General features: G+C 35.3%; 1 protein-coding gene across 8 annotated transcripts in view; it reads left to right on the plus strand.

Moving 5' to 3' along the window:
• BBS9 (Bardet-Biedl syndrome 9) overlaps positions 1 to 24,116 on the plus strand; it is a 421,646-nt gene that overhangs the window by 92,540 nt on the left and 304,990 nt on the right. For all 8 annotated transcript variants that reach the window (XM_046670725.1, XM_046670730.1, XM_046670726.1 and 5 more), the window contains 4 exons: positions 4,607 to 4,781; positions 11,059 to 11,143; positions 19,746 to 19,929; positions 20,571 to 20,700. In XM_046670725.1, coding sequence (XP_046526681.1) covers positions 4,607 to 4,781; positions 11,059 to 11,143; positions 19,746 to 19,929; positions 20,571 to 20,700 — 574 coding nt within the window. The remainder of the gene's footprint in view (positions 1 to 4,606; positions 4,782 to 11,058; positions 11,144 to 19,745; positions 19,930 to 20,570; positions 20,701 to 24,116) is intronic.

Here is a 24,116-nt window from a genome sequence, read left to right on the forward strand (position 1 = left end):
AAGCCAAATGGCTTCTGTGACTCCAGACCTTATCATCCTTACATATTTCTCCCCAGGCAGAAGAGTAAAATTTTCTTTAGTTCCAGCTCAATCTGGGGATTTAGTTTCTCTCATTAGCTGTAAATTATACCCATCCCTGAACCAGTCAGTGTGACTACTGGGCTACTAATTGGTTTACGTAAGTCAGGGTCTACCCTCAAGCTTAGAATGAAGTCAGTCTCATTGAAATCTCATGGCCAAAGATGGGAGGAGAGGGGAGTGGATGACTAGGAGGCAGCCAGCAAATGTTTACTAGACCAAGGGAAGAAAAGTGAAAGTTTTTTTGGGGGAGGTAATAATTTAAGCAAAAGTAAGGAAGCATGCACCATTACCCTGTGTGTGGGAAACAGCAAGCAGTTAATATTAATACAACGTGTAGTATAAGACTTAGAAAATAATTATAAAATAATAATGTGATGGAGTATTTATCACCTGCTGCATCTAGGTTCTGTATATTACTTTATTTAATTCTCACAACAATATACCATCTTGCAGATAAGGAAACTTGAGCCCAAGCTCACAGCTAATAATTGGTGGAGCTGGACTCAAACTCGGGTTATCTGACTCTAGAGGCAGCCCATGTGGACATTACAGAATATTAAGTACTGTCCTCTGTATTGCTAGAGTTTCAGGAAATAAGACCTTATGTACCATGCTAAGGAGCCACATTTTCTCTGGGGCTCAAGTTTTCTTCAAGCTCTAGCTCTTTGTCATACAATGCTGAGGCGGTGGTTCTCAAACTTTAGCATGCATCATATAGCCTATAGGCCTTGTTAAAACCTAGAATTGCTGGGCCCTAACACCAGTTTCTGATAGTGCCAGAATCTGCATTTCTAAGAAATTCCTAGATGATACTGATGGTAGTGGTCTGGGAGCCACACTTTGAGGACCACTTCTTTAAGGTCTTTTGGAGACTGAAGATTTGTGGTTTGATGCTATTCAACATATTGAAATGAACTTAAATTTTATTAGTACTTCTGCTTGGAAGTACACATGCTCTGACCTCACATTCTTTAATAATACAGATATCAAGAGTATATTTTGGCTACAGTAATATCCTCCCCCAGGGTCAAGGTCTTTGTTTAAGTGTTTCATTGATTGATTTCCTCTGATTCTTGACTTAAGATTAAATTTATTACTCTCCTTCTAGGTCCCGCTCAATTTGCTAATGCTCAGTTCCTCCTTTGATTGTTAAAAAAATGCATTTGTACACAAAAGACATACATGTAAACACTTAATTTTATTTGTCTACATTTTTATTGTAAAAAATTTTAAATATCAGAGACAGTAACATAAACACTCGTATTCTGCCTTCTAGAGTCAACAGTTGTAAATATATATACGTGTATACACACATACTTTTTTTTTGATGAACCATTTGCAGGTAAGTTACAGATCTTGTGCCACTTTACCTGTAAATATGACAGCACACATCTCCCAATAAGAGCATTCTCTTATGTAATCACAATACCATGATCACACTTAAGAAAATTTACAATAATTCCTAATGTTATCTAACATGTAGACATACTCCAATTTCCCCAGTCGCTCCGATGTCTTCTATACCTGGTTGTTTTTTGCTACCAGGATCCAATCAAGTGAAACTAAATTTTAAGAGCTGGCAGTACTGGATGGATCTTTAGGCTCAGATAAGTTCTATGTTATTTAACATACAGGTTTCATTGCTTTCACAAAGACCCAATATAATGATGGCTTAAATAAGGAGGATGTTTATTTCTGTCATATTTAACCACCTGGAGATAAGACAGTCCAGGGCAGGTAGCGGGGCTCTGTTGTCCTCAATATGTCACTTCCATCCTTAGACCAAGATAGCTGTTCCAGCCCTACCATCATGCTGGTAAGAGGGGAGGGGAGGGCATACTCAATCCTTTTGAAGGCATGTCTGTTTGTTGCACATATCACCTCTACTCCCACCTCCTTGGCAAGAATGTAATCATCCGATGTATCTGCAATAGAGGCCTGGAAATATAGACTTTATTCTGGATGGCCATGTGTCTGGTGATAATTCAAGTACCAAAAGAAAGAATGGCTACTGGGGGGAACAGTTAGAATCTCTCCCACAAGTTCTTTTTTGCAAATGACTGAGCTATAGCAAACTATCTTCAATCCATTTAATAACTCTTAATACATTATAATATGACATTTTTTCTCTTTTTGAGATATACAGGGCTAGTAATTGCTCCTACGCTGAGCCCAGACTGTTATTCTTTTTAGAATTATTTGATATGTATTTTATGGATGTTCTTTCATCTTTTTTGTTAGGGTGTAGCTATAACTGCTCATAGTTGTCAGCGTCTTCACACTTTTTCTGGTTTGCTATTTTCTTTTCTCTGAGCTGGGCAAGCAGGTAACAATAACCATCATAATAATGCTATAATTTTTTGTGTGTTTTATGCATGCTGTACAGTATTAGAGACTTTTACATCTTATCTCTAACTTTGGAGCTTTTATACAAATATACTCATTTTATAAATGAGGAGACTGAAGCTCCTGGAATATCAGTAACTTGTTTATGAGAACTACAACTGTTAGAACCATAATTAAAATAATTGATGTCCTAAGTGAGACCTGGTAATCCTACCTGTAAAAAGTTTGCATGATTTTCATTAGAAAGACTCTGCAGCATCTATTTTGACAACTTAGAGACATTTTTATACTTTAACATTTTTTCTGCATGCAGACAGGTAGGATTGCTAAATTGTTAAATTCTAGATAGATGAGTTACTCTTCGTCTAAATATATCTCTGTGAATACACTTGTACAGCATGCATGTGCATGCAGCATATATACAAGCTCATACCTTTTTTTGAAATGTTTAATAAGCATAGTAGATAAAGATTAGGTTAAAAAAAACCTTAAAACAGTGACTGCAAAACCTACCATGCATTATAAAAGAATGTGAACATTGAGAGAATACTTTTCGAAACAGGATTGATATGAACAACTCTTTTCTCTCTGAAGAGATCCCAGAATGGTTCAGATGTGTGTTTAGTGAACGTTCATATGCTAAGACAATATTCAACCTGGAGCATCTCTTAGATTTTTTAAGGTTGATAAACCTATTGAATCAATCAAGATGGGGTAGAGTATATTGCAGTGACAAGCACCCCAGAATCTCTGTTTGTTTTCTTTTATAAAAAATTCCTTTGGCAGCATATCTTCTTTTTAAAAATTGCCCTTGTGTCCATAGTCAGATACAATAATAAGAATATCATCCATTTCTATGCAATTTAATTTCTTTTTGAGCAAAGTATTCTTTAAATTTCAAAATTTAAGTATACTATGTTGGCATGGATAGCCAAGGTAATACGGAATAGTTACTACAGGACTCAATGTATATGGTAAGTATGAGTTAGGAAGACGAATTAAAGAATTAACCTTTTGTTTAAATCCTTAATAAGTAGCTTAATTTTTCTCTGACATAGTTCTTCCCTGTATAATACATTATGGGATATGCTAATCGCACTAGCAGAATGTGAACAGTTGTAGCCACTAGCTCTTTCTCAGATGAAGAATATTGTGCTGTATCATCGTGGTCTAGTGGTAACATTCAGCGCTCCTAATGCTGTGACCCAGGTTTGTTTCTTGGTTAGGGAATCACACCACCTGTCTTTTGGTTGTTATACTGCGGCGACTGTGTGTTGCTGTGATGATGAAAGCTATGCCACCAGTATTTAGAATATCAGCAGGGTCACCCACAGTGGGCAGGTTTCGGCAGGGCTTCCAGACTAAGACAGACTAGGAAAAAGGACCTGACCACCCCCTTCTGAAAAAATTGGCCATGAAAAACCCTATGAGTAACAGCACTGGAAGGTGAGAGGATGGCACAAAAAGAGTGGGCAGGGTTCAGCTCTGCTGTTTACAGGTTGCTAGGAGTTGGAATCTTTTTGACAGCACTAACAAATAACATATCATAAAACTCATCATTATCATCATCTCAGTATATTTTAAGAATTGTGAATTTTGTAGACTTATAGACTGATAGAAAAGATGTTTCAAAATCCATCTATAGTTCAGGGCAATCAGTGATTACTATTTTTCAGGATTAGTGTTTTCAACTCCCATTGGTGCTTAAAACTGGAATTGTATAAAACTGGTGCCTAATACATGTCTGTGGATTTGGTCTGCTGTGTCTGACTGATGTCTAAGTCATTTGAGAATATGAGGCTGATAAACTATGAGGAAGAGAAGTAGCCGCGTGCAGAACAGTGTTTATTATATTTCTGATTTTGGAAGAAATGATATCTTACAAAGAGCCATGATTGTTTTCAGGGATTATTTTGAGCTAGAGATTTTAGCATACAGTAACTGAAAATAAATGTATTTAAAATTATAGGCATCTTCTGAATAATTTAAAAATGGGGAAGTATATATGTGCTCATATACAATAATCTGATAGCTTTATCAGTTTGTAATTTTAAATGTAAACTGCTCATTTTGCCCCTTGAGGAAAAATTGTGACATATTTGTAGTAGATAGTGGTAAATTAAAACCATTATATTTATAAAAAGAATAGGTCGCCTAATTTTCTCTAATTCTTCTTTAGGTCGAGATTTAATTTGTATCCAGTCTATGGATGGGATGCTGATGGTGTTTGAGCAGGAAAGCTACGCTTTTGGGCGATTTCTCCCTGGTTCTCTTTTACCTGGCCCTCTTGCATACAGTTCCCGTACGGATTCCTTCATTACTGTTTCTTCCTGCCAACAAGTGGAAAGTTACAAGTAAGTTAGATGTTAAATCTTTGGAAACATGATTTTCGGTTTGTTTGTTGCTGATCAATTCTTTTCCACCAAGAGCTTGAATATTATAGATGAAAAAGAACTGGTTTCTTTGATAAAATGTGATTGTGGTGACTTAGAAGGAATCATTTACATATTGCAAAATACTCGAAAGACAGTATAGTGCAGAGATTGAGAGGAGGGGTTTGGAGAGAGGCAGACCTGGATTGGAATCCTAGTTTTGCTGTTCACAGTTGTTTGATGGTCAGTGTCCTTCTCCTGACTATAAAGGGGACAATAATGGCTATTTTGACAAATTTGTTAAAAGGATTAAATGTATGTCAGGTTGCCAGCCCATAGAAAATGCTCAATAATTATTATGCCTGTTCTTGAATTATAAGTAATAAAATACAATGTGAGTGAAAAAAAGCCAGATACAAAGATGCATATATAGAATGATTTTATAACAAAAAAGAATGTATATGACGTAAGAAGAATACTGGAAAGAAATACAAGTGTTATGAATGTTTTCAAAAGAACAATTCATAGTGGAAATAAAGTATGAAGTGACCCTATGGAAACAGTTTATGCTTTTTGCTAGAAATTCTTATTGATTTTGGTGAATTGTATTTGAGAGAGACATTTTTCTCCTCTACCAGCTAAATTTCAATAAAAATTAAAGTTTTGAGAGAGCAAGTTTTTTGTTAGAAGAGAGAATGGGGAAAAGAGTAGAAACCCATGGTGGGAAAAGAAATAGACTTGTAGGATTAGAATATCTTCAGTAACTTCATTGTTGTTACCTTACTGATGGCAACATTTAGAACTTTAAACATCTAAGCAACACTTCATTATAGCTTTTCAGTATTATTTTTGACCATATGATTTTTCCCAAGGTAGAAGAAAATATAAAATCATCAGGCATCATCTGTAAGTTTTTGCCTTCAAGTTTCAGTATTGTGTATATGGCAAGTTAATGCAGTTTTCCCTTCCTAAGTGGCAATCTACCTTTTGTGAATTATTGTCCAGGCATTAGGATTCGAAACTCTGAAAACAAGGAAATGTTTGTGACTAAGCAGAAGTTAACTGTTGGAGGTAGTGTATCATTATGTCATATTCCTTCTGTAACTCCTATGGCTCTTGTCCAAAGGAGATGAATGAATTGTGGCATTGCTACTGGTAATAAATAAAATATTATATTTATTTTGAGAGGTTGAGAAAAATATCTGTATAATTCATTCAAGCCTGCCAAAACTTAAGCAATATTGAGGAGATCTGCTTTTCAGCTTTCCACCAAGTTCTGTGCCTCAACTCCTGCCAAGTTGTGATACTGGCACTGCTACAGTGGGGTCACAATAAGAAGATCTGAATGCTCCATGACTTCCTCTTTGAAATATGTGTACAGGAATTAATTTGGTAATAACTCCAGGAGTGATTGGGTGAAGAAGCAATGTGTAGGTTTCCTTAATCTGTAAATTTAATCTCACAGAAACTCCCACTGTTTTAACTGTGGTAATTCTCCAACATACCAATCCATTAAATTTGTCTCTATCTAGGACTAAAAAAATGCGTTCTTTATCCATTATGTGGATCTTTTATAATGGTAAAAATGCATGAGATATGTGAAATGATGATAATCAAGAGGGTTTAGAACATTAAATAATATACTGTATTTATTTACACTTTCAAGTCTAATAGATTAAATTAAGTGATAATCACTGGTACAATTTAGGATGGGAGAAAGCATGAAAACCGTACGTTTGTTCTTTTGAGACTTCTATTTATAATCAGTTAATAGAATGTAATCAGTTAAGAGAGAAGGCTTTTTGAGACATAATTCATTTTCATTTTTGTGATTGATATTTAATTACTTTAAAACTAACGTAATTATGTTCACATAGGAACCAGTGAAGCCAGTGGGTCTCAAACTTTAGTGTGCTGAAGAATCATCTGGACAACCTGTTATGAAATGCACAATTGCAGATTCCCAGTCCCCAGTCCCCTAGATTTTGATTTAGTAGGTTTGGGGTTAAGACCCAGAAATCATTATTGTAAACACACACTCCAGGTGATTCTAATTCAGGGACACACTTTGAGCATTGTTTTTTTTCCTTTGAAGAGAAAGAATTGTTTGTCTTTTTTGAGGGGGAGGAGGGGCTTAGGTACCACTATTTTCTTGGCTATGTTTGTCCAAACTTTGGATCATTATATATTCTCTTTTTCTTTCCTTTACCTGTCAGAATTATGTAGTCAGTAAATCCTGACCTTTCTACCTTTTTTTCTCTTATTCAGCTCTTGCTTCCCATTCTCATTAGCATTCAGGCCTTCTCACTTGGATTTCTTATCTCTAATCTAGACTTTGAAGCGTCCTTCTCATATCTATCCTTTTAAAACACCTCTTTAAGTCAGAATAATTTTTGTTGCCCATTAAAAAAATATAAACCTGCTTATGTTGACATTCGGTGTTCTTTATAATCCAGTCTCATTTTACCTCTATTATGTGGACTTTCAGATTTGGAAGGGACTTTTAAAGGTAACTGGTTCAACTATCCTCCTTCTTTCACCTTCAAGATGTGTTATTGCCTAAAATGCTGATTTTTGCCCAATATGATATATTACCTTCTTGTATTGCTCTAAAATGTTCCATAGTATGTCTTTCATTGTCAGGTACCTGAGAGCAGAATCTCTCTTAAATAGCTGATCACTGATGGAATAATTCAGTTTATTTGTTCAATCATTCATTCAGCAAACATTTTTCAAGAGGTGTCTCTGTGCCACACACTGTGGAAAGTACTGGGAATGCAAAGTCAAATAAGACCTCTTTCCTGTCCTCAAGCAGTATGCAAGCAAGTGGGGGAGGTAGCAAGTCAGTCAGCTGTTTCAGTTCACTATGATACAGGCTGTAGCAGAACTTTGCACAGGATTCTGAGGCGGCCTGGAGGTGGAACCTATAAATGAGTTAAATGGAGGGAGGCTCCCTGAAGAATTATACCCACCACGAGTCTTATTCTCTCTCCTCTTTGCTATATACTTCCCCCTACAGTGCCTCCTGATACATTGCTAAGTAGATAATAGGCTTTAAATCAGTATTAAAATGCATTTGTTGACTTTAATGGACAATATTTCAACAAGAAGATTGTTTTCTTCACCAGTCTTAGGCTCTTGCCAAGTTGGAATACTTGGTGTTCTGCACGTATGTTCTTGGGCTTTTCTTCCTCTTCTCTTTTGCCCATGCTGTACTCTGTCTGAAATGCTCTTTCTTCCTTCTCTGCACATGAAAATTATGTCTGGAAGCCTCCCTGCTCCCCTTCAGTTCTTCCCTGAGCTAGCTGTAAGTAACATATCCTTCTCTCAATTCACAGAGTAGTTTTTCACTGCTTTCCACAAGTACTATTCACGCTTCCATTGACCTTACATGTTTGCTTGTTTCTCTCCTTGATTAGGCTAAATGCTCCTTGATGGCAGGGATTTTGTATCCCCTGAAGCAGCTTGTCAAAAGTAGGTGTTTAACAAGAACTTGATGAAAGAGTGAAAAGTTCGTAAAGAAAGCTTCTATTTTGTTCCTGGCACCTTTCGTTGAAAATGATTCTCCCTGGCATAATCGAGAATGTTTTAGCTGTAGTTGAAATGAACATAGTAATGCTCTGTATCCAGAGCTTCCATTTCTAGTAGAGATCTCTCGGTTAAATATCAAGGTCCCCAAATTTCCTGGTACCCTTTGAGGTGACAACTATGTTTCCTTTGAAAATAAATGATTTTGGAGGATTTACTTTTGTGCTCTGTGACACCTCAATCCATATTTTAGTTACTTGCTGCTGTTTTTATGACGTGATGCGGAAGAGCACTAAATTATATGGTTGAATTTGTCATTGGCGCTCCACAGGACTTAAGCATTTGTGGCTTTTGGGTCAAAAAGCACCATCGTCCACCTGGAGTTGCTGTATTTGTGATTAGCGCCTTTCTGTTCTGAGAAACACGTATGGCATTCTTTCATGAAATCTTTTTACGTTGGGCCTGGTTATTCTTTCAGCAGTCTCAACAAGGGAGTTTTATTCTTTAGCTTATATCATTGAAGACTTGAGTGGTAAGGAAAAAAATCCAAGTGTTTTTTTTTATTTTAGAATTTCCAAGTCTGCTTGGAATTGTTTGGTTTTGGAAGTAGATTTCCATGTACATTATTGGTGACAGTTGAGAGGATTTAAAGAACTGTAAAGTAGATGCTATTGTAAGTGTGTCATCATCTAAATTTACCATCAGTTATGTGTAGGCATAAAATACTCTTCTGAGTTGTCTTCCAGCAAGAGAAATGGCCTGGATTTGGCAGTCAGGAGTCAGTTTTGTCTGTGTCTCTGCCTCCTGTTTTGATGTTGAAGCGGCCACTTTAGGGGTTCACTTATTCCTCAGATGAAATAATAACTCTTTGTTTTGTGTATATGTATATGTATATATATAAAGCTTCAAACAGCTCAGAAGCTTTGGATTTTTACAACAGTCTCATTAATATCCATGTCATCCTCCTGTAGGTTGGTGCCTGCAGGAGATGAACCGCCCATGTAATTAATTGCCTGAGGTTAGATCCATAACAGGACCAGCTCTGGCCTGATGTTCTAGTCACTGGTGCATGCTGTTTCTGTTACTATGAACTGGGAAGAGTAAAACAATCCAATTTGGTGGTTGGAATGTGAGGTCTAATTATTTGGCAGTTTTGGAAACTTAGGGATTTTGAGGGTCAGTCTCAGATCGTGTGGAGACTGCACAGGAGCTGCGGCTGCCTATGGAATTTTAAAGCATGGTTCGACAAGGCTGAGTTCGACACCCTCCCACCCTTTTTGTCTTGTTTCCTATGGCTTATTCCTCCCTGCCATGCATCTCTCCTAAACTCTTGTCATGGCCTTTCATGTCTCTTTCATGCTGCTTGCCTTTGTATGTACTGTTGATGTTGCCATAATGCCTTTTACCTCTTTACCAGCATGATGAATTTTCACTTATTCTTTAAAACCTAGCTTTCTCCTCCTGAACCTATACCAAGAACATATATATTTCCGCCACCTCAATTACTTGTTTCTGCTACCTTGTTCCCATGGTACTGTGTTCATACCTTTTGTTAGCACAGGGCACTCTGATTTATACTTATTAGCTTGTATATGAATCTCCACAGTTACCTTGGGAGATCCTGATGGATACAGACTGTGTAGTAGTTTTTTGCCATGGTCAATGCTTGTATTAGATCCCTATTATATGTGTGTTGAATGAATGAAATTCATATAAGTAACCTTTCATATTAACTATAAGACTGATTTTCATAAATGCCTTCAGAGTTTATCAATACATAGTCATTCTGCCTCCAACTGAAATTGGAGGCTTTTTACAAATGAAGTATTGCTGATTAAGATAGGATAGTCTAAGAGTTGGCATGTGACATTTGAATACCACTGTACATTTCAGTGCTCATTTAGATATTCCACATTGCTTTTATTCATTCAGGTCCCTGATTTTGACACTATCAGAATTTTTCTCTTAGACCATATGAGGTGTCTGAATATATCTGTTTATTAATTTTCCTCTTAACTATGGAAGAACAGTGCAAGGAGTTTTGGTTCAATAGGAGCCTGAAGTTTCTTCGTTTAGAGTAGGATTGTTACTCTAACAATATACCATTAATTAATGGGAAATAGAATTTAACCTTTATTGGCTAAATTAATCGTTTCTGGATTGAATAATAGTTATAAATTGTTATTAAGAATGATTTGAGCTAAACATTACTATTGAAATAAAAGCTGAAAATACTTGTAGAAAGTCATAATGTCCATTATTGAGAATTTATAGCACACCAGATAAACTGCTAGGTGATTGATCTCTCTATATAAATCTCTGTCTATATGTTTGTCAATCTATCAATCAATAATTTAGTGCCTAATATATACCAGATGCTGTACTAGGCACTAAATTATTTTTACTTTTTTGGTAAGGAAGATTGGCCCCCAGCCAACATCTGTTGCCAGTCTTTCTCTTTTTGCTTGAGGAAGATTGTCCGTGAGCTAATATCTGTGGCAGTCTTCCTCCGTTTTGTATGTGGGATGCTGCCACAGCGTGGCTTGATGAGCTGTGTGTAGGTCTGCACCTGGGATCCAAACCTGCAACCCCCAGACTACTGAGGCAAAGCACGTGAACTTAACTACTGTGCCACCAGGCTGGCCCCAAGATTATGTGCTTTTAAAGCTTAAAATAATCTACACTTTTACACTATAAAATCACTTATAATTATTCCATTTCTTTCAAACAGGTACCAAGTACTTGCTTTTGCAACGGATGCAGATAAAAGACAGGAGACTGAACAGCAAAAACTTGGTTCTGGAAAGAGACTAGTTGTAAGGCCTTTATTTTAATATATAAAAATTTCAGTAATGTTATATCTAATCACAGATGTTTGTTCAAGATTAGAATTCCTGGGAAGAAAATTAAAAAAAAAAAAATATATTTCAGCGATTTCTCTTTTCTGTTATGTTTTTATTTTCTGTGTTTTTTAAAATTATTATATCAATGATCAAAGGATTTAGTTGGCTAATATTGAGCAATAGAGATACATGCCTGGTCATAGGTCATAATATATCAGATTATATAGTTATAGCCCTAGAATTATAGAGTACAGATGGGGTCACTTTTTAAAAAAATTTATTTATTTTTTTTTACTTTTTTTTCATTTACAATCTTAGAAGTTTATTACTATAAATAATCTCATAGGCTCAAAGGAGAAAACCCAATCATTTTAATAGAGTTCAAAATTCATTTTTTTAATTGAGGTAACATTGATTTATAACATTATATAAGTTTACATAATGTTAGTGTAATGTTATATTATATGGCTTAATACTATATATTAACATTATATAAATTTCACCACCAAAAGTCTAGTTACCATCCATCACTGTATACCTATGCCCCTTTACCCCTTTCACTCTGCCCCTCCACCCCCTACCCCTCTGGTAACCACCAGTCTGTTCTCTGTATCTATGTGTTTGTTTGTTTATCTTCCATGTGAGTGAAATCATACGGTATTTTTCTTTCTCCATCTGACTTATTTCGCTTAGTTAATACCCTCAAAGTCCATCCATGCTGTCACAAATGGCAAGATTTCATCTTTTTTATGGATGAATAGTATTCCATTGTGTGTGTATGTGTGTGTGTGTGTGTGTGTGTGTGTATGTGTGTTTATACCACATCTTCTTTATCCATTCATCTATTGATGGGCACTTAGGTTATTTCCAAGTCTTGGCTATTGTGAATAATGCTGCAATGAACATAAGGGTGCATGTATCTTTTCAAATTAGCGTTTTAGTGTTTTTTGGCTAAGTACCCAGAGTGGAAGAGCTGAATCATATGGTACTTCTATTTTTAATTTTTTGAGGACTCTCCTTACTGTTTTCCATAATGGCTGTACTAATTTACATTCCAGATGGTGTCACTTTTAACTGAAGTAATTATAAACAAAATAAAAAGAGGAAAACTAAAAAAATCTTTCAAAAGGCAAAAATAATGCTACTAGTAGGTATGTGACCAAATACATAAGTAAAGCATAAAAATTTATAGCTCACAAAGATAAAATTAGCTCAAAGACAAAGGTGGAAGTTTGATAACTTGAAAAGTAGTTTGAAGAAAAGTTGTAAATGATAAATTCTCAGGTTAATGGGAATTAGGGAACAGATGATGATTGTGAGCTCTTCCTCATCCTGGGAGCCTCCATAGACAGGAAGGCAAAAAATAGAAGGAACTGAAAATTATGATGGAAACAGTAAAGTAAATTTGAGAAGGACACACATGCAAGGAACTTAATGAAGAAATAATGTGGAATTTAGTATACTAAGGAAAAAAGAATTATCAGAGAAGACTAATAATCTGTGTTAGGATATAGAAGTTAACGGAGATGGTAGAAAGGAAGGCTAACTTGGAAAGAGTCAAGAATGAGATGACAGCATCTCTCAAGATAGTAAAAGGTGAAAGAGCACAACAAATACAAATAGAATTTTGCACAAAATTTGGAGCCACCATGGTAATTATAGTTAAAACATAGACTTTTGAGTCAGATCTTGGGAGCTATACTTTACGTTTTTTTTCAAGTAATTTTATTGAGATCATAATGTTTATAACATTATCTTACGACTTATTTTGAGCAAGTTTGTTAACTTTGTTAAGTTTCAGTTGCAAAATGGTGATAATGCCTATTTACAAGGTCACCATTAGAAATGCGTGTAAAGCACTTAGCAGAATATCTGGATGATGAAGGTGACAATGATGATGGTGATCAAATTGTCCTTGACCTTCTCCTCAATGGAAGTCTTCTATTTGTCCCTTAGGTTCTGCACTCCAGCCACATGGGGCTTCTTCTTGTTCCAAATAGTCCATGACTCTTCTTGATTCTAGGCTACTGCATATGGTTTTCCTTCAGTCTAGAATATTCTTCCCTCATTTATTCGCAAATATTTCTTGCTACTGCTCTCTGCCACATGGAGGATGTATTTTGAAGTCAATTGCAGTTGAGTGATTTTTCCATTCTCCAGTAATTAATGGAGTAAGAAATAGCAGTAAAACTTCGTTTCATTACACCACAGTCAATTGGCGGGACTGTGATGCAATGGAACGTTATTAAATCTATTGCAGAGAAAAAAATTTATCCAGTGGAATGCTTTTAATAAAGTAGTTGTGGAAAGACAGTTAATAGCTGCCTATGTTACTCAGAGCTACCTTTTAACTATTTGTTGATTTTTAATTTAATTCCATTGTGGTCAGAGAAATACTTTGTATGACTTGAATTTTTTTAAGTTTATTGAGATTATTGCCTAGGTTATGGTCTATCTTGGTCAGTCTTCAGTGCGTACCTGAAAAGAATGTCCTTATTAGTTTTTTTGACTAATTTCTGTCAGTTACTGAGGCAGGGCTATTGAAATCTCTGACTGTAATTGTGGATTGTCTGTTTCTCTTTGCAATTTTATCAGTCTTTTGCTTCATGTCTTATAAAATTTTGTTATTAGGTACATAAACATTTAAGATTGTTATGTCTCAATGAACATGCCTCCCCTTTCTTTATGAAATGACCCTCTTTATCCTTTTGCTCTGTAGTCTTTCCTCTAAAACCTACTTAATCTGTTAGTAATATAGTCACTCAGTTTTCTTTTGATTAGTGTTATCTTGATAGTCTTTTTCCATCTTTTTACTTTTAATCAATTTGTGTCTTTGTACTTAAAGCGCATTTTTTGTGAACAGCATATGGTTGGGTCTTTTGCTTTTTTATCCAATGTGATATGGTCTCCCTTTAATTGGGTTTTTTAGACCATTTACATCTCATGTGACTATCGATATGGGTAGATTTAAGTCTATCATCTGGCCATATGATATCTATTTGTCCCATCTGTTCCTTGTTTGCTTTTTCCTGTTTTTCTGCTTTCTTTTGGAGTTACCTAATATTTTTTATGATTCCCTTTTATCTTTGTTGGCTTATTAGCCATAACTCTTTGTGTTGTTATTTTGGTGCTTGCTTTAGAGTTAACAGTGTATATCTTTAACTTATCACAGTCTGCTTTCAGTTGGTATTATAGTGCTTCACATATAGTATGAGAATCATACTTCTGTTTCTCACCTTCTAGCCTTTGTGCTATTGTCATATATTTTAATTTTATATACACTATAAACTCCATATTACATTGTTATATTTTTGTTTAAATAGTCAATATCTTTTAATGAGATTCAAATTATAAGAAAAATATCATATATTTACCCATGTAGTTACCTTTTCTGGTAACTTAACTTCATTAATTTGTGTAGCTCCATATTTCCATCTGGTGTCATTTTCTTTCCTCCCGAAAGACTTCCTTTCACATTTCTTTCAGTGTGGGTGATCAATTCTTTCAGGTTTTGTATGTCTATAAAAGTATTTTTGCCTTTGTTTGAAAATATTTTTCAGTATAAAATTTTAGATTGAAAGATTTTTCCCGCCAGTAATTTAAGAGGTTGCTCCACTATCTTCTTGCTTGCATTGTTCTCATGAGAAATCTGCTGTTTTCCTTATCTTTGTTTCTTTGTATGTAATGTCTTTTTTCTCTGGCTGCTTTTCAAATTTTCTCTTGTCGCTTGTTTTGAGCAATTAGATTATGATATGGTTTGTGTAGTTTTCTTTTATTTCTTTTCTTTTGTGCTTAGGATTTGTTGAGTTTCTTGCATCTGTGAATTTGTAGTTTTCATAAAATTTAGAAAATTTTGGCTATTAATTCTTCAAGTACTTTTTCTGTCCTCCATCTTTTTCCTCTGCTTTGGGGACTCCAATTACATACACATTTAGGCTACTTGAAGTTGTCTCACAGCTCCCAGATTTTCTTTTCTTTTTCGTTTTGTAAAGATTGGCACCTGAGCTGACATCTGTTGCCAGTCTTTCTTTTTCTTCTTCTTTTTCTCCCCAAAGCCCCCCGTACCTAGCTGTGTATCCTAGTTGTAGGTCCTTCTGGTTGTGCTATGTGGGACGCCACCTAAGCATGGCCTGACAAGCAGTGCCATGTCCATGCCCAGGATCCAAACTGGTGAAACCCGCCAAAGTAGAGCATGTGAACTTAACCACTCGGCCATGGGGTTGGTTCTTCTTTTCATTTGTTAAAAATTCTTTTCTCTCTACTTCATTTTGAGTAATTTCTACTGCTATGTTTTCAAGGTCAGTAATCTTTTTTCTGCAATGTCTGATCTGGTATTAATTCCCATCTGGTATAGTTTCCATTTCTAAAGTTCAATGTTTTTTGTGTCTTCCATGTCTCTACTTAACTGTTTGAAGATGTAGAATACAGTTATAGTAATTGTTTTAATGCCTTTGTTTTTGAATTCTAACGTCTGTATCAGTTTTGAGTCAGTTTCACTTGATTTATTTATCTCATTATTGTGGATCACATTTTCCTGTTTCTTTACATGCCCAGTAATTTTTATTAGATGCCAGATATAGTCAATTTTACTTTGTTGGGTGCTAGATATTTTTGAAGTTCTGTAACTGTTCTTGTGCTTATGCTGGGATGCAGTTAAGTTACTTGGGATCCTTTTGGGTGGCTTTTAAGACTTCTTAGGTGGGACCAGAGCAGTGCTCGTTCAGGCTACTTATTCTCTGCTTCTGAGGCAAGACCCTTCTGAGTGCTCTCCCCAGTTCCCTTTGAATTATGAGGTGTTCCGGTCTGACTGGCAGGTGTAGGCAGTATTCCAGGCTCTGTGTGAATGCTGAGCACTGTTACCTCTAATCCTTTTGGGTGATTCTTTCCCTGGCCTTGGGTGGTTTCCTTACATGAATGTGCTGATAAGTATTCTGCTAAATTATTTGGGAGGATTCTTTGCAGATCTCAGAGTTTTGTCCCTGTGCTGCTCTCTCCTCTGTGGTATACTGTCCTGCAAACTCTAACTGCCTTGCTTTCTCTGCACTCTCAGCTTCCATCTTCTCAACTCAGGGAGTCTGCTGGACTCCACCTGGGTTCCCCCTCGCTGTGCCACAGCCTGAAAACTCTCTCATGGCTGCAGCAATCCCACCACTTGCCTCATTTGCTTTCTGTCTTTAAGGGATTGCTCTCCTTTGTTGTCTGATGTCCAGTGCCTTGCAAACTATTGTTTTGTGTATTTTGTCCATGTTATGATTGTTTCAGATGGGATGGTAAATTCTTTTCCTATTACTTCATCTTGGCTGGAAGTGGAAGAATTTTTTTATTTTTGTTCTTAGTAAACTTCCGTGTTTTTTGAGACTCATTAATTCAGAATGTGGTGTATTTCCATGATGAGAGGTCACAGAGAGTGGAACTCAGTACCTAGTGAATTCAAAGTATTTGCCAGCTGGATCTCAGCCTGTGGCCTCAGAGACTTGATTTGCCTGTCCTCTCTGAATGAATTGTCATCTCTGAGTCAGGGGCACATCAGTCCAAGTTACAGACACATATATAATGCTAGAATGGGAGCCTATAAAATGTAATGAGAAATGTAACTGCCAGGGGCTAATATTCATGTCTTGGTCTAGTGGAATCTTTTCTAGATAAGCTACACTTGAACTAAATGGTAATAAAATGATTTCTTGGGTTAAATTCTAATTCAGATTAAGACAATGATGCATTCACCTATATTTACTATGCTGTCTCCCTTCTCCAGATTGTTCTTATATACACATTGGCAATATTTGTCTCTCTGACCAGCCCCACTTATGTTTCATACCTACTTCAGATATTTTAATACCTCAAGTAGATAGATTAATACCTAAATCATGTCTTGATGGCCAGAAATCCATCTGTATCTTTAATGTGACTTTTCATATCTCTTTTGTGACCCATTATATGTTGACTATAGTCTAACTTTGAGGGCAGTTTTATTTCCTCTTTGTCTAGATATTTTTGGGCAGCTATCTCACTGTCATTGCCATATACAATATATGCCTGTCAGCCAATGATTTTCAAAATAGTATACCTTGCTCTTTTTCATTTTCTTGATTTGGAAATATTAATTGCTTTGGAGCTGAATTCTGAAGAACTATTCTTTTACATGCCCATTTTACATTCATTCTTTCATTATTTTAAGGAGCATTTATTAAACATTGACCATGTTCCAGAGATGAGTACCCTGGAGTAGTTCCTATGTGTAGAGGATCCTGTCTGTACTACTGATTATTACATTTGATTTGTGAAGTAAACACAATAGATTTCTTATGGAAATTTTTCAGTGAAGCAGGTAACTTCATTATGAGTATATATATATATATATATATATATATATAAATTTTTTAACGAGCATGGTGCCTCCTTCTCCTGGAACTTTTGTACAAGTAGCTCACTTTACATGGGGTATTCTCCCACCCTCTCCTCTACCCCTTTTTTCCCCCTCCAGCTTTATTCAGGTATAAGTGAGAAGTAAAAACTGTTTATATTTATGGTGTACAATATGATATTTTGATATAAATATAGATCATGAAATGATTACCAAAATCAAGGTAATTAACATATCTATCACCTCATATAGTTATTTTTCTTGTGGTAAGAACATTTAAGATCTACTCTCTTAAATTTCAAGTATACAACACGGTTTTATAACTATCGTCACCATACTGTACATTAGATCTCCAGAACTCATTCATCCTGCTTATCTGAAACTTTGTACCCTTTGACCAGTATCTCCCCAGTTCCCCCATCCCCCAGACCCTGGCAACCACCATTTACTCTCTGCTTCTATGAGTTTGACTTTTTTAGATTCCACATATGAGATCATGCAGCATTTGTCTCTGTGCCTGGCTTATTTTACTTAGCATAATGTTCTCCAAGTTCATCCATGCTGTTACAAATGGCAGAATTAACTTCTTTTTTTAAGGCTAAATAATATTCCTTTGTATGTATGTACCACATTTTCTTTATCCATTCATGCATTGATGGACACTTAGGTTGATTCCATATCTTGGCTATTGTGAATAATGCTGCAATGAATAGGAGAGTGCAGCTAATTCTTCAAGATACTGATTTCAGTTCCTTTGGATAAATACCCAGAAGTGGGATTTCTGGATCAGATAGTATTTCTATTTTTAATTTTTTGAGGAACCTCCATACTGTTTTCCATAGTGGCTGTACTGGTTTACATTCTCACCAACAAGCACAAGGGTTCCCTTTTCTCCACATCCTTGCGAGCGTTTACCACCTCTTGTCTTTTTGATAATAGCCTTTCTAACAGGTATGAGATCATATCTCACGGTGGTTTGATTTGCATTTCCCTTTTGATTAGTGTTGTTGAGCAATTTTTCATATACCTATTGACCATTGTTATATCTTCTTTTGAGAAATGTCTGTTCAGGTCTTTTGCCCATTTTTCAATTGGATTGTTCATTTTCTTGCTATTGTGTTGTTTGAGTTCCTTATGTATTTTTGGATATTAACCTTTTATTGAATATATGGTTTGCAAGTATTGTCTCCCATTCCATAGATTGTCTCTTCACTCTGTTGATTATTTCCTTTGCTGCACAGAAGCTTTTTAGTTTGATGCAATCCTATTTGTCTATTTTTTCTTTTGTTGCCGGTGCTTTGGGATCATATCCAAAAAAATCATTTCCCGTACCAATGTCAAGAAGCTTTTCCTTGTGTTTTCTCCTAGTAGTTTTACAGTTTCAGGTCTTATTTTAAGTCTTTAATCCATTTTGAGTTGATTTTTGTATATGGTGTGAGATAAGAGTCCAATTTCACTCTTCTGCGTGTGGATATCCAGTTTCCTCAATAGCATTTGTTGAAGAGTCCTTTCCCCATTGTGTGTTCTTGGTACCTTTGTCAAAGATCAATTGACTATAAATGTGTGGATTTATTTCTGGGCTCTCTATTCTGTTCTATTGGTGTATATGTCTGTTTTGATGCCACTACTATGCTGTTTTGATTACTATAGCTTGTAATATATTTTGAAATCAGGTAGTGTGATGTCTCCAGCCTTTTTCTGTTTACTCAAAATTGCTTTGGCTATCTGGGATCTTTTGTGGTTACATACAAATTTTAGGATTGTTTTTCTATTTCTCTGAAAAATGCCATTGGGATTTGGATAGGCATTTGAATCTGTAGATCACTTTGAGTAGTATGGACATTTTAACAATGTTATTTCTTCCAATTCATGAACCCAGTATATCTTTTCCGTTTATTTGTGTCTTCAATTTCTTTCATCAATGTTTTATAGTTTTCAATGTACCGATCTTTTACGTCCTTGTTTAAATTTGTTATGAGTATTGTTGAACCACTGAATAGCTATTATCATCTGGTAAAAGATGAGGCAAAATCTACTAAGAGTCTATAAAATATCAGAAATACGGTCATAGCCAAAAAAAAAAAGTGAATGAAGATTAGCCAAACTTTATGTCTGCTTTATCACAAAGCAGTTTCTTAATTGTATCGTTATGAAAATGACTGAAATGTTCTGTTTTTAGCTACTAAATTGATCTGAGGTTTTGCTTTGCAGGTGGATTGGACTCTAAATATTGGCGAGCAAGCCCTTGATATATGTATTGTCTCTTTCAATCAGTCAGCATCATCTGTTTTTGTTCTTGGTGAAAGAAACTTTTTTTGCCTTAAGGATAATGGGCAAATTCGATTCATGAAGAAACTTGATTGTAGCCCAAGTTGTTTTCTCCCATATTGCTCAGGTGTGTAGACAGATTTTCTTTTATCTTTCCCATATGTCAAGGCTACGTTATATACATCTGAAAAAGACACATTCACACAAATATATTTTAAAAATCTAGGAAAATAGTTTTATAGTGAACATGTCGTGGAAACTTTAACTTGCAAAGTTTGAATAGAAGTTTGATATAAATCACACATTTGGTTTTGTCAGTCATTTTACTTTGTACAAAATGACTAGTAGAATTGGCCTCCAGTAGACATTAATGCTTTCTGTAATGTGGCTGTTCAGGATGCTTCCAAGAGAACATGAGACTCTTTTACAAGCAGAATGGAGCATAGTAATGTCTAATAGAATGACTTATCTGTAGTGAATGCTTAAGCTCACTAGCTTAAATGTGTTAAATGTGAATGAAATTCATGCTTTCTAAATGAATTGAAAAAATGTTGGCTACTCTCTAGTTACAGTTTCCAACTCTGTAAAATGATTCTTGTTCTTTTTGATATTGGTAGCTTAAAGTTGAAAAATAATATTTTATTAAAATCTTTATGTGTTAAGATAAAGCTATGAGTATTAGTTTGTATCATTAATATCCTAAAAGAGGTATAATACACTGTTGCAAATAACTGTTTTCTTATTATTCTCTTTATCTTTAACCTACAGTTTCTGAAGGAACAATAAATACTTTGATTGGAAACCATAATAACATGTTGCATATTTATCAGGATGTGACACTGAAGTGGGCCACTCAACTTCCCCACGTTCCTGTAGCAGTAAGAGTGGGCTGTTTGCAGTAAGTGATTTAATTTAACATAGTTTTTTTTAGAGGATCTCAGTCAAGGAATTTTCTAGAAGTTTTATGAAAAAATGACAAGGGATTTTACTAGAAAATGACAAGTGACATTGTAGTATGAATGTCAACAATAGAAATAACATATAACTTTATTGAAAAAGAAGGATATAAAAAAGCCTTAATTAGCCTCATTAATCATTTTCATTCTAGCAAGATATCTTTTGTATATTGAAGATTTCAAGAAAATGGTTTGCTTGATAGATTATTTTCCTTAAAATAGAAAAGGATTTCTTCAAGCTTTTGATGGGTTCCAATTACAGATCATTTATTAATAGGCTGTGAGAATATTACACTTCAGAGCTTGTTTTAAACTTTATTATGTCAAGTGATGCAGAATTCTAGTGATTATGTGTTTTAGACAGTTTAGATTTTAAATAGGGCCACTTTGCATTTAAAATGAAAGACAAAGTATATGTCAACATTAAATTTATGAAATTTATAAAAAATGAGAGAAATGAGACATCTAAGTGTGTGTAATTTTTCTAGGTTATCAGTATAAAAGGCAAGATCCTGGCAAACTCTTTTGCATCTTAGATTATGTTTAGGAATTGAAAATCTCAGTAAATGTATAGAAGCACAACTTTCTATAAAGCTTCATAGATTCCCAGATCTATTCAGTTGTTCTCATTTAGATCATTTTATTACACATTTAAAAGCCATATGTAGGATTCTTCAGTGACACCTATAGTATCTGATCAATATGACTAATCTCCCAAATTAAGAGGTCGAGTGTGAAATATCGTTGGAGCTCAATGAAGGATGTTCATGTTTGTGTTAAGGGTTAATCTAAAGCCTGAATATTGGAAAAATGGAAACAGTGTTTTGAAAACATTGAATATTTTTAAAAGAAGTTGCTTTCTAATGTTTTATGAGAAAATACCATCATGTAATTGTTATGCACTTAACACAAGTTATAGTTATTTTGTATCTGAAGAAAAATTTGAAATTTTGAGTTTGGCTTTTGCAATGTCCAACAGATGGTCTCTTAAGTTCAATGAAACACTCAGAATCACCAGACATTTTGCATCAGATTTACTTAGAAGGATTTAGAACAGGAAAAACATCTTGCCAGCAGGGCAACATTAAATATTTCTCTTTTGCAAGAGTAATTCTCGCAGCAGTCCATATATCCATCCAAGTGCTGTTCTCTTTGGCCCCCCAAGTGACAGCTCAGGTGCAAGAAGACAGATCTACACTGGTAGGTGTGCGGCCCATCTTGGCTTAGAGTCTTCACACCCCTCAGGAAACAGTATCTTTAAATGCTAAAAAGTCATTGTGGTTTTTGTGTGTATGTGGGGCATGGGAGAGTGATGGATAGAAAGAACTTGTTGAGAACATTTAGTTGAAATAGTTACCTTACACGTAAATTATTTACAAGGAATGTGCCTATTTCAAGAGTCACTGTACTCAGGGAGGCTCAAAGATATGGCTTCGCAGCAGATATTTATGGTTAATTTATAGTTTCTGGTCCAGATGCAACTTTCAAGTCATGAGTCCAACAGTAACTGAAATTATTATAAAACCGAATTTCCGTATAGTATGCATCAAGATACTTAAATTCAAAAGTAGCCTGTCACATCTAAACTTAGGTGCTTGTGAGGGAAGCTTCCTATTTCTCATAGATTTTCAAGATCATGATTATAAACAATTAAATGCAAATATTGCCATTAGTGTTTTCCACAGTTAATTAATGTAGAGCAATAAATTGTTATTATTTAATGGAAGACTTTTCTTATTTTATATACTTTAACATAAAAATATAGGGTTAGACTGTTTAAAAGAATTTCATTGCAGTATTTAGTAGAATTTTAACAGTGATACAGTGATTATTACTGACTTAGCTGTAGCATATTTATATTTAGAAGTTATTATTTGAAATTAGAAGCACTGAAATAATTTCGCTTCTGTTTTTTATTACTTTTAGAGTTAAACTTTTTTGGTAGAAACTTCCTTGGCTGAATGTGTTTATTTGTAAAGGAAATTGCTGCTATTTTAATATGCTTCTTTTCAATGAATAAGAAATATTGGATTTGGATCAAGTTGATGCAATTATACTTAATAACAGCGTTTTGCTCAGAAACTAAGATGCTTTATTTCCTCCCACTCCCATCTACTTGGCAGTCCTAGTCCTTTCTACCTTGTTTATTATAAAGCAATTCTAAATCTGTCTGTTTCTTTCTTTCTTTTCAGGGTAAATGGCATTCTTGATTAGATAGTGTTCTTTTAGTTTATTTTAAATTTTGTGGGTTAGACTATGGGAATATGAAATAAATACGATAAAAGTTACAGAATCAGAAGAGCCTGAATGTGACAATGTTCTTTAAATTCTTAGCTATTACTGTTTTCCTCTTATTTCATGAAGTAGCTATGGAAGTCTGCCGAGTATCTTACCTCTGCTGTGGCCAGTTTCCCAAATGGCAAATAAAGATCATCATTTATCGGTAACATTATTCTCTCTAGAGGTATGAAATATACCCATAAGTGGAATGAACATTAGAGATGAGGACCTTTCCAAACTTTAGCTGGCAGCCACAGCCATAGCGCTTTAAAATCTTATTGCAGCTCATTTTTTAATATAAACAATTTGGTCTAGTACTTCAGTGTTTTTCTTCCTAGGCTATATCCACTACAGTAACTTATTATAACTTCAGTATTTAACATTTTATTCTTTAGCCTTCATTGATATGGTATTCTTGACCAGAATATTTCCCCCATTTCTTCTCTAGATTTTCAAATTTCTTCTATCTTAGGGTCCTAACAAGTCACGTAAGAAAGCCTTCCGTCTCTACAACTACACTGGTCTCTTTCTTCTTATATTTTGTTGGTGACTTCTCCCCAGTGCACTCCTTTAAAGTAGGGACCTTTTCTACTTTTGCATATCACACTGATTGATCAGTCAGCTCAACATGTGGTTTGCTGTTAGCACCCGTGGAGTCGATTCCAACCCCTGGTGACCATCTGTACAGCAGATCAGAACCCTGCCTGGTCTTTTTGTATCCGTATCAGACCGTGCTCTGCAGCTCTTCATAGGGTTTTCGTGGCCAATTTTTTGACAATTGGTGGCTAGGTCCTTCTTCCTAGTCTGGGAGCTCCACTGAAACCTGTCCCCTGAGGGTGACCCTGCAGCTGACAGATGGGTGATGTGTTTCCCTGACCAGGAAGATGAACCCTGGGGCACTGTGGTGAGAGTCCCGAATCTTAACCACTAGACCACCAGGATGGCTGAACGTTTGGTATATCTTGGTAAAAACATAAAAATCATTGTGCTTTGTGTGTGTCAGGAGGAGGAGTGTCTAGAAAGACCTTATAAGAGTTTTTAGTTGAAAAACCTTTTTAAAATATGACAAAATTGAGAC

This window comes from Equus quagga, chromosome 8, assembly GCF_021613505.1.
Source record: "Equus quagga isolate Etosha38 chromosome 8, UCLA_HA_Equagga_1.0, whole genome shotgun sequence".
NCBI classification, from domain to species: domain Eukaryota; kingdom Metazoa; phylum Chordata; class Mammalia; order Perissodactyla; family Equidae; genus Equus; species Equus quagga.